We start from the raw sequence: 15,143 nt of genomic DNA, 5'->3' as shown, positions 1-15,143 counted from the left end.
TATCGGGATTTACATGAAGTTTAGGGGGGGTTAGTGAGGGAGTAGGATCATTCTGGTTTCTGTGTTAATATAAAACTTTAAAACTATACAGAATCCCTCAAGACAATTAGTTGCAAAGTTCTGTGAGGCCTGCTCACATTATATTAATTAAAAATCTTATACATACAGTTTTAAACCAAACTTTAAACCTGCACCCTGGGACAGGACAAGAGATATATTAGAATTTCTACTGTAGTTTTATATGTTTTTAAGACACAAATTTTTACTTGGTCCAAGTACCCATAAGCAGAGATGAGGGGTGTGTGTACACACATGCACATATACAAGCACTTGTGCATTGCCATCATGCCGTGAAACTGGCACAACGCTGGCACTCAGAAAAATGCGCAGAAAGCACAGGCAAGTGGAAAAGCTCACCGACGAACGTACATACCATGCAGATCAGGCACGTTTTACACAAATACATACACAGAAAGTACGTGTTTGCCTTAACAAGGGGGCAAGAACACAGAGTAAAACACTGGCACGCAGATTCAGCAAAACGAATGATAGAGAAACACGGACACACAGACAGAAATAACAGACGCAGACAGGGGGAGATAGACAGAGAGACAGACATTGAAAAACAGAGACAGACAGACAGAAATAACATAACGGCAGAGAGAGATAAACATTGAAAAACAAACAGACAGAAATACACAGACACAGAAAGAGAAATAGACATTGAAAAACAGAGACAGACAGAGAGAGATAGATAGACATTGATAAACAGACAGACAGAAATACACAGAAAGAGAAATAGACATTGAAAAACAGAGACAGACAGAAATAACAGACAGACAGAGAGAGACAGACAAAGAGAGATAGACATTGAAAAACAGACAGACAAATACACAGACACTGAAAGAGAAAGACTTTGAAAAACAGAGACAGACAGACAGCGAGAGACACAGACAGTCCTCCTCCAAGTGCTCCAGTCCCACAGTCCAAAGACGTCCAGTCCTGCCGAAGGGTCTCGGCCCGAAACGTCAACTGTACTCTTTTCCACGGATGCTGCCTGGCCTGCTGAGTTCCTCCGGCGTTTTGTGTGTGTTGCTCGGAATTCCAGCATCTGCAGATTTTTTCTTGTTCGGCCTGCGCTGAGCAGCCAATTTAATAGGTACCTGCTCCGCCTAACGAAGTGGCCACTGAGTGTGTGTCTTTGTGGCTTTCTGCTGCTGCAGCCCATCCACCTCAAGGTTCGACGTGTTGTGCATTCAGAGATCCTCTTCTGCACACTGCTGCCGGTTATTTTACTGTCCACTTCCTGTCAGCTCGAACCAGTCTGGCCACCCTCCTCCGACCTCTCTCATTAACGAGGCGTATTCACCCACAGAACTGCCGCCCACTGGATGCTTTTTGCTTTTCACGCCATTCTCTGTAAACTCTAGACAGTGTTGTGCGTGAAAATCCCGGAAGATCAGCAGTTTCTGAGATACTCAAACCACCCCGTCTGGCACCAACAATCAGGGTCAAAGTCACTTTGATAACTTTTCTCCCCCATTTCTGACGTTTGGTCTGAACAACAACTGAACCTCTTGACCGTGTCCACATTTTTTTATGCACTGAGTTGCTGCCACGTGATTGGCTGATTAGATACCGTCATTAACCAGCGGGTGTACCTAACAAAGTGGCCACTGGGTGTCGAAATCCACAGGAACACAGCAAATCACACGGTATGGAGGACGAAGGAGTTAAACACTTCCTAGAGAATTCAACTTGTAGGATTCGCTCGCACCCCAGCGGGCATGAGGTATTGGAGAGAGCAGGGGTTTGGTGGGGTGGCGTGAGGTGGGACAGGGGCAGCGAAGAGAAGAAGGCAGAGGGGGGGTTGAGGAGAACACACGAGAAGGCTCCGAATCTTCCCCTCCTCACCTGCCACCACCACCCCCATCGGGGAGTGATGGCCTCAACCTGCCCCAGGAGGTAACCCCCTTCCCTGAGTGCGTCCTCACTGTGTTCGTCCCACCGGCTGTAGCTAGATATTTGGCAATAGTGCACCTTGACCTCCCCAGCATCTCGAAGGTCAGGGGACAAGGGCCAGTTGCAGTCCCAGTGACCCAAAACCAGGGCCAAGTAGCTCGGACATAAAAAAAACCAGTGTACTAGCTCCCTTACTTTCTCAAAAGGTTGAAGAGGCTTATCATCAAACAATTGAACTTATAGATATACATACAGTAGCAGGTATCCAGACTGGATCCATCGTGCTATGGTAAGGCACAGAAACATAAGATACACATAGTAGCTGACTCGGCCCAATGTGACACAAGTGCTTCCCTATCCACCGTCAGTAGTATCTACAATGGACTTTGGTTTCTTTATTCCAGCTGTGTACCTCCTTGTAAAAATTGTGCATACTTGATATTTTTCTTGTGCATGCTGTGCATCTGAGACTATTTGTTTGAGATGTTACTGCAAAGTATGTTTTTCGTTGCACCTGTACATATCACCGTGAGCTTGACCCTGACCCTCCTGAACCACTCCAATTCACATTCCCGACCACCTCCCCCTGAAGTTTAATCCACCGGCAACAGGAGCCAGATCCTTAAAAAAGAAACCCAAACCCTTTCAAATCCAGCTCCAGGCTTCACAGGCCTACCCGTTGCCACGGCGACAGGTAGGCCCTGTTGTCCTTCCTCATGGCAGGCTCGCTGGGAACCCTGATTCACTTGTCAGAGCGGTGGGACATCCTCCAGGTCAAAGGCGTTGTCCCGTCGGAGCTGGCGGTGTGCCTGGGCAGGCGAGCTCTGCTGGAGGCGGCCATAGACGAAGCAGTATTGGTGGCCGGGGCCCTCCTGGATCCTCAACTCGGCCTTGATGAGCTGGGGGTGTGAGTCGGAGGGCAGGGGTCGGCAGCTGTCGTCCTCCACCAGGTACAGGCCGTGAGTCGCGGGCTCGGACACGTTGAACTTCTCGGCGCAGAGCCGGCAAAGGTCAGCCACCGTGTCCGTAGGCTGCACCACCAGCGTCTTGGCTGTGCAGCCGTGGCTGGGGTCCTCGTAGGCCACCCGGAGGAGGTTCTGGCCAGAGCAGGTAAAGAGAGAAAAAGGATCATTACAGTGGGGCCCCACCCTAAATCAGAATGTCCCAGGAGAGAGGCAGCAATAGCCCGAGGCAGCCCTGTTCCCAGAAGCATGGAAAAATCCCATGAAAGGGGACCCAGAAAGACCCCAACAAATGTGGCTTGAAAGATCCCACCAATTGATGCAAGGAAGTCTCGTGGTGATTATGGGATCTCTAATGGAGAACTGGGAATTTGAGAAGACCCCCTACGTGGTGTAGATCTCACTGCTCACCACCTGCCCCCAAGTTCGAGGCTACCAGCTCACCGCCCCTCTGATGGTGGAAGGCTGCCTCCTCACTGCCTCTCCTGTAGTGCTCCTCCCTCCCACAGTAAGGCACTTTCTCCTCATTCCACGGTTTGAAGCTCCTTCCTCGCCGCCCCTCCCAGGGCATGGCACTCCCCCCTCACTGCCCCTCCTGCGGTGCTCCATCCCCCCCCCCACCCTTTCTCCCACTGCGCAGGGCTCCCTATTCGACGCCCTGGTCAGTCCTTCCACAGTGTTCCCTCCTTGTGGCCCCTCTCCCAATAAGGCGCTCCCCCAGCGCGCGTAGACACCCTACCCCTGTCCTCCGCTCCAGGGGATTCCCACCACACCAGGCCCAGAACCACTCACCCACCCCTCCCAAAGAACTTAAACTTTCCTGCAGTCACTGAGATGCTTAATAGCACAAAAACAGGCCCTTCAGCCCGCAGAGTCTGTGCCAACCCACCTACACTGAACACATGTTGTTCTCCCGCCCCTCACCCACACACTGGGGCCCGGACTCAGGCCTGGGCTTTTCCTGGTGGAAAGGCCAGACACAGGCCTGGGCTTTTCCTGGTGGAAAGGCCGGACGCAGGCCTGGGCTTTTCCGGGTGGAAAGGCCGGAGGCAGGCCTGAGCTTTTCCGGGTGGAAAGGCCGGGTGCAGGCCTGAGCTTTTCCGGGTGGAAAGGCCGGACACAGGCCTGAGCTTTTCCGGGTGGAAAGGCCGGAAGCAGGCCTGAGCTTTTCCTAGTGGAAAGGCCAGACACAGACCTGGGCTTTTCCTGGTGGAAAGGCCAGACACAGACCTGGGCTTTTCCTGGTGGAAAGGCCAGACACAGACCTGGGCTTTTCCTGGTGGAGAGGCCAGATGCAGACCTGGGCTTTTCCTGGTGGAAAGGCCGAACGCAGACCTGGGCTTTTCCTGGTTGATAGAATTAGGAAAGACTTGCTGGCTCCCTCCCTAACTTACCTGGAAGTCACTGATGGAAGGCAAGGGTTTACACGTTTTCCTTCGCTTGTGCCACTGTTTCAGAGAGTGCCTAATCTCGTGGCTCATCCCCACCACGGGCTGATTGAGGTGATAATTCTGCAGCTCGAACATACTGGTGTAGAAGCTGATGAGATAGTATCCACCTGAGGGGAGGAAGGGACGAGGGTGAACTCTCCTAGGAAAATGACTTCACAGCGTAACCCCACTCCCTATATCAGCCGTCAAAGAGGCTTGTTCTGGGCTCCCCATCTGTCTGAACGTTAGAATGTACTGAGAGGCCCAGAAAAAGTGTTCTGGGACAGAGGTTGTCGGGGCCATCGCCTTTACAATGACACTGAGCGATCAAGGGGGGGAGAGGGGGGGGAGACGGGGGGGAGACGGGGGGGAGACGGGGGGGAGACGGGGGGGAGAGGGGGGGGAGGGGGGGAGGGGGGGGGAGAGGGGGAGGGGGGAGGGGGAGAGGGGGAGAGGGGGAGGGGGGAGAGAGAGGGGGAGGGGAGAGGGAGGGAGAGGGGAGGGGGGAGAGGGAGAGGGGGGAGGGAGAGGGGGGAGGGAGAGGGGGAGGGAGAGGGGGGAGGGAGAGGGGGGAGGGAGAGGGGGGAGGGAGAGGGGGAGGGAGAGGGGAGAGGGGGATTGGGGGGAGGGGGGAGTGAGGGAAGAGGGGATAGAAGTGGGGGAGAGAGAGTCATAGGATTTGCAGTTTGAGAGGAGTAAGAGAAGGATTGGGGGAGTGAGTATGGAGGGAGAGGGCCGAGGGGATTTGGGGGGTAAGGGAAGGTTACCGAGGGACCAGAGGGTCACGCACGCGTGCTCCGCCTACCTTCTCCCATCAGCTCGGGCTGGTCGAGAAGCTCCATCATGTACTCCAGCTCCAGGGCCAGTTCCGGCAGGTCGCACTGCGCCACCACGTAGGAGAGCGCCGGCAGAAACTCATCCGCCCCGCACGGTCCACCTGCTCGGGGGGTGGGGGGAGAGTCACCAGGACACATGGTCAGACAGGGGCCACACCCCTTCACCTCTACCCCCTTCCTCCCACAATGACCAATTAACCGTTACAGGGAGATGACTCCCTACAGGCAGTGGCGGGAATTGAACGCAGGTCGCCGGGACGGTAAACCGACGTTCTAACCACTATGCTACCACTCCAATGTACAAAGATACAACAGAAAGCTTTTCGACAATACTGTTGGAACACAGTGCAGGCCATTCGACCCATCATGTTGTGCTGTCCATTTAACCACCTCCAAAATCAATTCAACCCTTCCCTCCTACGTAACCCTCCAATTTTCTTTCATCAAGTTCCCGATCGTAGCTGCCCTCCCACCACTCCTGGCAGCGTGTTCCAATTACCACCTACTCTCGGAGTGAAAATACCCTACCACTAACATCCTCACCCCCCACAAAACTTTCCTCCAATCACCTTGAAACAAGCCCCCTCATACTGGCCATTTCCACCCCAGGGGAAAAAGGTTCACTCGATCTGTGTCCCTTGTACGCCTCAAGTCACCTCTTACCCTATTCCTAACCCCAGGAGTGTGTGATGGGACAGTGTAGAGGGAGTTTCATTCTGTGATGGGACAGTGTACAGGGACCTTCACTCTGTGTCTGACCCCGGGAGTGTGTGATGGGACGGTGTGGAGGAGCTTCACTCTGTGTCTGACCCCGGGAGTGTGTGATGGGACGGTGTGGAGGGAGCTTCACTCTGTGTCTGACCCTGGGAGTGTGTGATGGGACGGTGCGGAGGGAGCTTCAGTCTGTGTCTGACCCCGGGAGTGTGTGATGGGACGGTGCGGAGGGAGCTTCACTCCGTGTCTGACCCCGGGAGTGTGTGATGTGACGGTGTGGAGGGAGCTTCACTCTGTGTCTGACCGCGGGAGTTAGTGATGGGACGGTGTGGAGGGAGCTTCACTCTGTGTCTGACCCCGGAAGTGTGTGATGGGACGGTGCGGAGGGAGCTTCACTCTGTGTCTGACCCCGGGAGTGTGTGATGGGACGGTGCGGAGGGAGCTTCACTCTGTGTCTGACCCTGGGAGTGTGTGATGGGACGGTGCGGAGGGAGCTTCAGTCTGTGTCTGACCCCAGGAGTGTGTGATGGGACGGTGTGGAGGGAGCTTCACTCTGTGTCTGACCCCGGGAGTGTGTGATGGGACGGTGCGGAGGGAGATTCACTCTATGTCTGACCCCGGGAGTGTGTGATGGGACAGTGTGGAGGGAGCTTCACTCTGTGTCTGACCCCGGGAGTGTGTGATGGGACGGTGTGGAGGATCTGACCCCAGGAGTGTGTGATGCTACAAATCGGAGAGACTATCACACAGCAGACATACTAAGATATCTCTCCGTGGGCCCTGCTGAGCAATGTTCAGGGGGTGCCTGCATCATGCAGAATCTATAACAGCATAGGAGACAGGAGCATTTGGTCCATTGAATCTGCTCTGCCACTTCACCCTGGCAGATCCATTCATCCTCTGAGCCTATATCTCCCTCCCTATATCCCTTCATTAGTTAACAATCTATCAACCTCTGCCTTAATTACCTGCACACCCAATGGCTCGGCCTCCACAGACGCCTGTGGTAAAGAATTTCACAGTTTCACTACTCTCTGGCTAAAGAAATCCCTCGTCCTCTCCATTCTAAAAGAACGCTCTATTCTGACTCCCCCCCGCCCCATGGGAAACATCCTCTCCAGACTACTCTGTCGAGACCTTTCACCATTCGTTAGGTTTCAATGAGGTCACCCCTCATTCTTCTGAACTCCAGTGAGTACGGGCCCAGAGCCATCGAACGCTCCTCACATGAGAACCCTTTCATTCCCAGAGTCATCCCAGAGAACCTCCTTTGAACCCTCTCCAGCTACAGCACATCCCGGTCCCGTCATTACAGGAAGGATGTGGAAGCTATGGAGAGAGTGCAGAGGAGATTTACCAGGATGTTGCCTGGTTTGGAGAACAAGTCACATGAATCAAGGTTAGCAGAGTTCTTTGGAGCGCAGAAGGATGAGAGGGGACTTGATAGAGGTCTACAAGGTTATGAGAGGCATAGATGGGGTGGATAGTCAGTACCTGTTTCCCAGGGCACCAATAGCAAACACCAGAGGGCATCTGTACAAAATTAAGGGAGGGAAGTTTAGGGGAGACATCAGGGGTAAGTTTTTTTACACAGAGGGTTGTGAGTGCCTGGAATGACTTGCCAGGGATGGTGGTGGAGGCTAAAACATTAGGGGTATTTAAGAGCCTCTTGGACAGGCACATGGATGAAAGAAAAATGGAGGGTTATGGGGTAGTGTGGGTTTAGTACTTTTTTTTAAGGATTATATGGGTCGGCACAACATGGAGGGCTGAAGGGCCTGTACTGTGCTGGGGTGTTCTATGTTCTATGGTCTATCCTTTCCGAAATAAGGGGCCCAAAACTGCTCACGATACTCCAAGCGAGGCCTCACCAGTGCTTCATAAAGCCTCACCATTACATCCTGGCTTCTACATTCCAGTCCTCTCGAAATGAACGCTGACATCACATTTGCCTTCCTGGCCACCGACTCAAACTGCTAATTGGCCCTCAGGGAATCCTGCATGAAGACTCCCTAACCAATTTGCACCTCGGACTTTTGAATCTTCTCCTCATTTAGAAGACAATTTACCCTCTTATTTCTTCTGGCGAAGTGGACACAGTGGGCACCTCCCAACACTGTGTTCAACCCGCCACTTCTTCGCTCTTTCTCCTTCTGTCGCCCTTCTGCTCCCTCAGAAACCACCTGCCCCACCGCCTACCTCCGTATCCTCCACAAACCTGGCCACAAAGCCGTCAATCCCGTCCTCCAAGTCATTGACATATAACGTAGAAAGGAGCGGACCCAACGCTTGACCCCCTGTGCAACACAACTAGTCACCGGCAGCCAATCAGAAATGCCCTTCTTTATTCCCACACTCTGCTCCGGCCAATCAGCACCTGGAATCGTGGACCAACATGTATTTCAAGACCGTGGGGGTAAATGCCACACTCAACGAGGGTGTATTAGTTTAATCTGCGTTAACCTAACCATATAACAATCACAGCACGGAAACAGGCCATCTCGGCCCTCCTAGTCCGTGCCGAACTCTTAATCTCACCTAGTCCCACCTACCTGCACTCAGCCCATAACCCTCCACTCCTTTCCTGTCCATATACCTATCCAATTTTACCTTAAATGACGCAACTGAACTGGCCCCTACTACTTCTACAGGAAGCTCATTCCACACAGCTATCACTCTCTGAGTAAAGAAATACCCCCTCGTGTTTCCCTTAAACTTCTGCCCCCTAACTCTCAAATCATGTCCTCTCGTTTGAATCTCCCCTACTCTCAATGGAAACAGCCTATTCACATCAACTCTATCCCTCTCAAAATTTTAAATACCTCGATCAAATCCCCCCTCAACCTTCTACGCTCCAATGAATAGAGACCTAACTTGTTCAACCTTTCTCTGTAACTTAAGTGCTGAAACCCAGGTAACATCCTAGTAAATCCTAGTAATTAGCTATGAGTTCTTTTGCTTTTGTTTGTGTGACGTGATGAATGTGGTGTTCGAATTTATAATATATGTAAATAGGAAGATGTACCCTGGGGAGTCCGTAGCCGCTCGTATATGAGTTTACAGACGTGGAGCAGGAGCTGAACCTTCTTTACGGGTGAGTACGCCTTTTGCATCAGCCCGAACTTGAGCCTGATCTTCTCCAGGGTCCCGAGGTCGGGAAGGCTGGCCCGGACACCCATCCCCTGGGGGCCTCCCTTCCGCACCCGGCGCAGGTTATCGCTCAACTGCTCCAGTGAGCCGTCGGCCGCGTGGAACTGGCGCAGGCTGCTGTACAGCGACGGCTTCAGGGGCTTCAGCACGCACTTGTGCATGGCCGACTCCAGCAGGCGATCTGCGGGCGGGGGTGAAGACGTTTCGGGTGAGAACGCGATTCCTGGCAACACTGGGAGGTGGGTGGGGAGAGTCAGTGACGGGGTGGGGGGGAGAGGATGTGGGATAGAGTGTCTGTGGACTGTGGGAGGGGATTCGGTGGCTGTGGGGAGAGTCAGTGATGGGGTGGGGGGGGGAGGATGTGGGATAGAGTGTCTGTGGACTGTGGGAGGGGATTCGGTGGGTGGGGAGAGTGTCCGTGGACTGTGGGAGGGGATTCGGTGGGTGGGGAGAGTGTCCGTGGGCTGTGGGAGGGGATTTGGTGGGTGTGGGGAGAGTCAGTGACGGGGGAGAGTGTCTGTGGGAGGGGATTCGGTGGGTGTGGGGAGAGTCAGTGATGGGGGAGTGTGTCTGTGGGAGGGGATTCGGTGGGTGTGGGGAGAGTCAGAGACGGGGGAGAGTGTCTGTGGGCTGTGGGAGAGGATTCTGTGTGTGTGGGGAGAGTCAGTGACGGGGAGAGTGTCTGTGGGCTGTGGGAGGGGATTCGGTGGGTGTGGGGAGAGTCAGTGATGGGGGAGAGTGTCTGTGGGCTGTGGGAGGGGATTCGGTGGGTGTGGGGAGAGTCAGTGATGGGGGAGAGTGTCCATGGACTGTGAGAGGGGTTTCAGTGGGTGTGGGGAGAGTCAGTGACGGGGGAGAGTGTCTGTGGGATGTGGGAGGGGATTCGGTGGGTGTGGGGAGAGTCAGTGACGGGGGAGAGTGTCTGTGGGCTGTGGGAGGGGATTCGGTGGGTGTGGGGAGAGTCAGTGACGGGGGAGAGTGTCTGTGGGCTGTGGGAGGGGATTCGGTGGGTGTGGGGAGAGTCAGTGATGGGGGAGAGTGTCTGTGGGCTGTGGGAGGGGATTCGGTGGGTGTGGGGAGAGTCAGTGATGGGGGAGAGTGTATGTGGGCTGTGGGAGGGGATTCGGTGGGTGTGGGGAGAGTCAGTGATGGGGGAGAGTGTCCGTGGGCTGTGGGAGGGGATTCGGTGGGTGGGGAGAGTGTCTGTGGGAGGGGATTCGGTGGGTGTGGGAAGAGTCGGTGATGGGGGAGAGTGTCTGTGGGCTGTGAGAGGGGATTCGGTGGGTGAGGGGAGAGTCCGTGATGGGGGAGAGTGTCCGTGGGCTGTGGGAGGGGTTTCAGTGGGTGTGGGGAGAGTCAGATGGGGGAGAGTGTCTGTGGGCTGTGGGAGGGGATTCGGTGGGTGTGGGGAGAGTCAGTGATGGTGGAGAGTGTCTGTGGGCTGTGAGAGGGGATTCGGTGGGTGTGGGGAGAGTCAGTGATGGGGGAGAGTGTCTGTGGGCTGTGGGAGGGGATTCGGTGGGTGTGGGGAGAGTCAGTGATGGGGAGAGTGTCTGTGGGCTGTGGGAGGGGATTCGGTGGGTGTGGGGAGAGTCAGTGATGGGGAGAGTGTCTGTGGGCTGTGGGAGGGGATTCGGTGGGTGTGTGGAGAGTCAGTGATGGGGGAGAGTGTCCGTGGGCTGTGGGAGGGGATTCGGTGGGTGTGGGGAGAGTCAGTGATGGGGGAGAGTGTCTGTGGGCTGTGGGAGGGGATTCGGTGGGTGTGTGGAGAGTCAGTGATGGGGGAGAGTGTCCGTGGGCTGTGGGAGGGGATTCGGTGGGTGTGTGGAGAGTCAGTGTTGGGGGAGAGTGTCCGTGGGCTGTGGGAGGGGATTCGGTGGGTGTGGGGAGAGTCAGTGACGGGGGTGAGTGTCTGTGGGTTGTGGGAGGGGATTCGGTGGGTGTGGGGAGAGTCAGTGACGGGGGAGAGTGTCTGGGAGCTGTGGGAGGGGATTCGGTGGGTGTGAGAACTTCACTCGCCCCACCGAGTTGCCAACTGAAACCGATGCCGTCGCCCCCCCCACCCCCCCGCCACCCTCCCACCGGCCCTCCCCTCTCTCACCTCTCTCTGTCTCCTCCACCAGCGCCTCGAGTGCGGAGTCGAGCTCGGAGCTGTCTGTCAGCAGCACCTTCATGTGGCTCATGAACTGGCGAACAGACTGCAGAAGTTCGGAGGGCGAGGTGTGGCCCGCCTGGCCCCCTCTCACCAGCCGCAGGTAGTCCTGGACGAGGCCCCCGAAGTAGGTGCCCCCGTCCCTCGACCTCTCCTCCACCGCCCTCACCAGCCTCCTCTCGGGCCTGCCCAGGGAGCTCAGCACCTTGCGCAGGGGCCCCCTCATCACCCAGCCCACACCCCGCTGCGTCCAGGAAGCCGGGCGCTGGCGGTCGTCCGGGTCCTCCCCACACTCCCCGTCCTCCTCTTCCTCCTCCTCGTCCTCCTCCCCTTCCTCCTCCTCTTCCAGGCTGCTGACGGACTGCGAGGGCAGGTGCTGCAGGAGAGGTGGGGGGTCCCCAAGCAGACGCCCCGGCCCCTCGTCCTCCGAGCTGCAGGACTGCTCGCTGAGCTGGTGCCTGGGGGCCGGTGCGGGGCCCCCGCGGCCGGCGGGGTGGAGGGGCGAGGAGGGGCCGGAGGAGGAGGCGGGCGAGGGGTCGGCGGACGAGGAGGGGCCAGGGGCGGGGCCGGAGGAGCGGTCGGGAGAGGTGGGGGCAGGTTGGGGGGCAGGGGTAGGACTGGGGAAGGGGGAAGAGGGGGCGGAAGAGGAGGCAAAGTTGGCGAGGGGGGAAGTGAGGGCAGCGATGGAGAGGACAGGGGAGAGTTCAGGGGAGGGGCTACAGGAGGGCACCGGCACCTGATAACCCGCAATGTCTGCTCCCAGTAGCTCTTCTCCTCCCCCTCCAACTGTCCTTCCCTCTCCTCCTCCTCTCACTCCCCCTCCCCTCCTTCCCTCCCCTCCTCGGCCGACGGCCGCTCTCGCCTTCTTCTTCGGGCGAGGGGGTGGCAAGGGTGTCCGGGGCGGGCCGCAGGAGGGCTCGTCGCTGTCGGAGGACGGGAGCCGGCCGGGCCCGGGGCCGCGGGCAGAGGCCGGGATGGGCGGCGGGGGCTGCGAGGGGGGCGACAGGGGGCTGGAGGTCTCGGTGGAGACCCGCACCTTGAAGCTGCGCTTGAACTGGGCCCGGCGGCCGGCGCACGGCTCCTCCGCGGCAAACAGCGGGTTGAGGAATGCCAGGGCCCCGCCCGGGCTGGTCAGGCACACCTCGGCCGGGTGGCGGGTCTTCAGGGGCCCCGGCCGTCCGGGGCTGCCCGGCTCCTGGGGAGCGCCCCCGTCACCGAGGTCCTCCGGGGGGTCCCGGACGTTCAAGGGGGAGTTCCAGAACTCTAGGAAGTGGGGGGGGAGGAGTGAAAATGAGGGGCGAGGGAGAGGGAGGATAGTGAAGGGAGTGTTTTTGGGGGTGGGTGAGAGAGAGAGGGAGGGAGGGGGTCGGCAGTGTTTGGGGGGGGTGTGAGGTGAGACGGGGTAAAGGGCGAGAGGGGAGAAAGAGGAGGGTCAGTTAGCCAGGCAACGCAGGGTCACCCCTCCACCTCGTAAACCAAACACTTCCCCACCATCTCCTCCCACCTCCCCAATGCCTGAACAACACCCAGACCACCTCCCCTCCACCCCCAAACCCCCCCACCCGGACACCCCATCCCCACCGTAAACCCCCTCCCACACACCATCCACCCCATGAAGAATCCCACCCAACCTCAGCGGAGAAAACCCGCTTGCCTATCTATACCCTTCATGATTTTGTACACCTCCCCCTCATTCTCCTACGCTCTGGGGAATGACCCATTCAAAGTTCAAAGAACACGGGGCCACGCCCAGCCCTGAGGTTCTTTACCCTGCGGGCATGCTTTGCAAACCTATTCGACCTTTCCCTGTAACTCAGGCCCTCAAGTCCTGTAAGTTTTCCCTGCACTCTTTCAATCTTCTTGACATCTTTCCTGTCGGCAGCTGACCAGACCCTTGTGACCCTTGTGTCAGGAAGATGTTATGAGAACACAGGGTGACTTGGACAGGTTGGGTGAGTGGGCAGATGCATGGCAGATGCAGTTTAATGTGGATAAATGTGAGGTCATCCATTTTGGTGGCAAGAACAGGAAGGCAGATTACTATCTGAATGGAGACAAGTTGGGAAAAGGGGAAGTACAACGAGATCTAGGTGTACATCAGTCAATGAAAGCTAACATGCAGGTACAACAGGCAGTGAAGAGAGCTAATGGCATGCTGGCCTTTATAACAAGAGGAATTGAGTATAGGAGTAAAGAGGTCCTTCTGCAGTTGTACAGGGCCCTGGTGAGACCCCACCTGGAGAATTGTGTGCAGTTTTGGTCTCCAAATTTGAGGAAGGACATTCTTGCTCTTGAGGGAGTGCAGCGTAGGTTCACAAGGTTAATTCCTGGGATGGCGGGACTGTCATATGTTGAAAGATTGGAGCGACTAGGCTTGTATAAACTGGAATTTAGAAGGATGAGAGGGGATCTGATTGAGACATATATTATTAAGGGATTGGACAAGCTGGAGGCAGGAAACATGTTCCCGCTGATGGGTGAGTCCAGAACTAGAGGCCACAGTTTAAGAATAAGGGGTAGGCCATTTAGAACAGACATGCGGAAAAACTTTTTCACCCAGAGAGCGGTGGATCTGTGGAATGCTCTGCCCCAGAAGGCAGTGGAGGCCAAGTCTCTGGACGCATTCAAGAGAGAGTTAGATAGAACTCTTATAGATAGCGGGGTCAAGGGATATGGGGAGAGGGCAGGAACGGGGTACTGATTGTGTATGATCAGCCATGATCACAGTGAATGGCGGTGCTGGCTCGAAGGACCGAATGGCCTACTCCTGCACCTACTGTCTATTGCCTGTTGACCTCGGCCTCTGGCCTCACCCTTGTAAATATTCTCTGAAATCTGACAATCTGGTTGAAATCTTTCACCCTTGACCCATGACCTCTATGTGGTAACTTCTACCTGTTTTTTTATATATAAAAAAAAGGACCATTCGACAATTTCACGGCCAAGGGAACATCTTTATCTGGGACAGCAAATGATATTTCCAATACCAAGGCTTCCAGGTACCTCGTGCGGGATGGGTGATGGAACTACAGACAATGCACACTGGCAGTAAAACCCTGCTGACCCCGGAACCAACCTCTTGTTACCAACAGCTTCCCGGTTCGTAGGAACTTACTTTTGATAACACTCACATTACAACACTCTAGCTCCAGTCTCACCCCTGCATTTATCCTGTCTATATCCCTCATCCGTATGCCTCCATCAGATCTCCCCCCCACTACTGATACAATTGTTATTGTTACTAATATTACTATTATATTACTCATCTCCACTGCAGCACAGAACGAGACCCATCAGCCCATCTAGTCTATTCTGAGCTGTTATTCTGCCTCGCCCGGGCCATAGCCCTCCCTAACCCTCCCACCCATGTGTTTAACCAAACTTCTCTTGGAAGTAGTTGCCCTGTCTGGAGGACTTGGGTCATCAAGGTCTGGACTTTACTTCTTGGGGCGCAGAAGACCGAGGGGAGATTTGGTAGAGGTATAGAGGGGGTAAATGCAAGCAGATTTTATCCACTGAGGTTGGCTGGGACCTCAGAGGTCACGGGGTTAAGGGTGAAAGGTGAAAAGTGTAAGGGGGGGGAAACGTGAGGGGAAACTTCTTCACTCACGGGGCGGTGAGAGTGCAGAACGAGCTGCCAGCGCCTGTCGGCTCCACTTCAATGTTTTAAGAAAGGTCTGGATAGGTAAGTGGCTGTGGCCCCCCCCCCCCCGTGCAGGTCGATGGGAGCGGGGCAGTTTAAATGGTTCGGCGTGGACTAGATGGGCCGAAAGGCCTGCTTCTGCGTTGCATAAAGACCACAAGGACAGAGGAGCAGAAATTGGGCCACTTGGACCATCGGTAACGGCCGATCCTCGATCCCCCTCGTCAACCCCGCTCCCCGTAAGCTTTGCTGCCATGACGCCTCAAGAACCTATCAAACAAGCTGGGGGAACTC

At 55.7% G+C, this 15,143-nt stretch overlaps 1 protein-coding gene across 4 annotated transcripts in view; it reads right to left on the bottom strand.

Annotated features, from left to right (window-relative positions):
• Window positions 1–354: 354 nt before the first annotated feature.
• The window catches only part of LOC132390121 (ras and Rab interactor 2-like), a 43,735-nt gene continuing 28,946 nt past the window's right edge, over window positions 355–15,143 (bottom strand). For all 4 annotated transcript variants that reach the window (XM_059962717.1, XM_059962714.1, XM_059962715.1 and 1 more), the window contains 5 exons: window positions 11,156–12,469; window positions 8,930–9,235; window positions 5,160–5,291; window positions 4,319–4,482; window positions 355–3,059 (listed from right to left, as the gene is read on the bottom strand). In XM_059962717.1, the coding sequence (XP_059818700.1) occupies window positions 2,712–3,059; window positions 4,319–4,482; window positions 5,160–5,291; window positions 8,930–9,235; window positions 11,156–12,469 (2,264 nt within the window). In that variant the 3' untranslated portion in view covers window positions 355–2,711. The remainder of the gene's footprint in view (window positions 3,060–4,318; window positions 4,483–5,159; window positions 5,292–8,929; window positions 9,236–11,155; window positions 12,470–15,143) is intronic.

This window comes from Hypanus sabinus, unplaced genomic scaffold (genome assembly GCF_030144855.1).
Source record: "Hypanus sabinus isolate sHypSab1 unplaced genomic scaffold, sHypSab1.hap1 scaffold_776, whole genome shotgun sequence".
Classification (NCBI taxonomy): Eukaryota; Metazoa; Chordata; class Chondrichthyes; order Myliobatiformes; family Dasyatidae; genus Hypanus; species Hypanus sabinus.
This window is presented reverse-complemented; position numbering and strand designations above follow the sequence as displayed.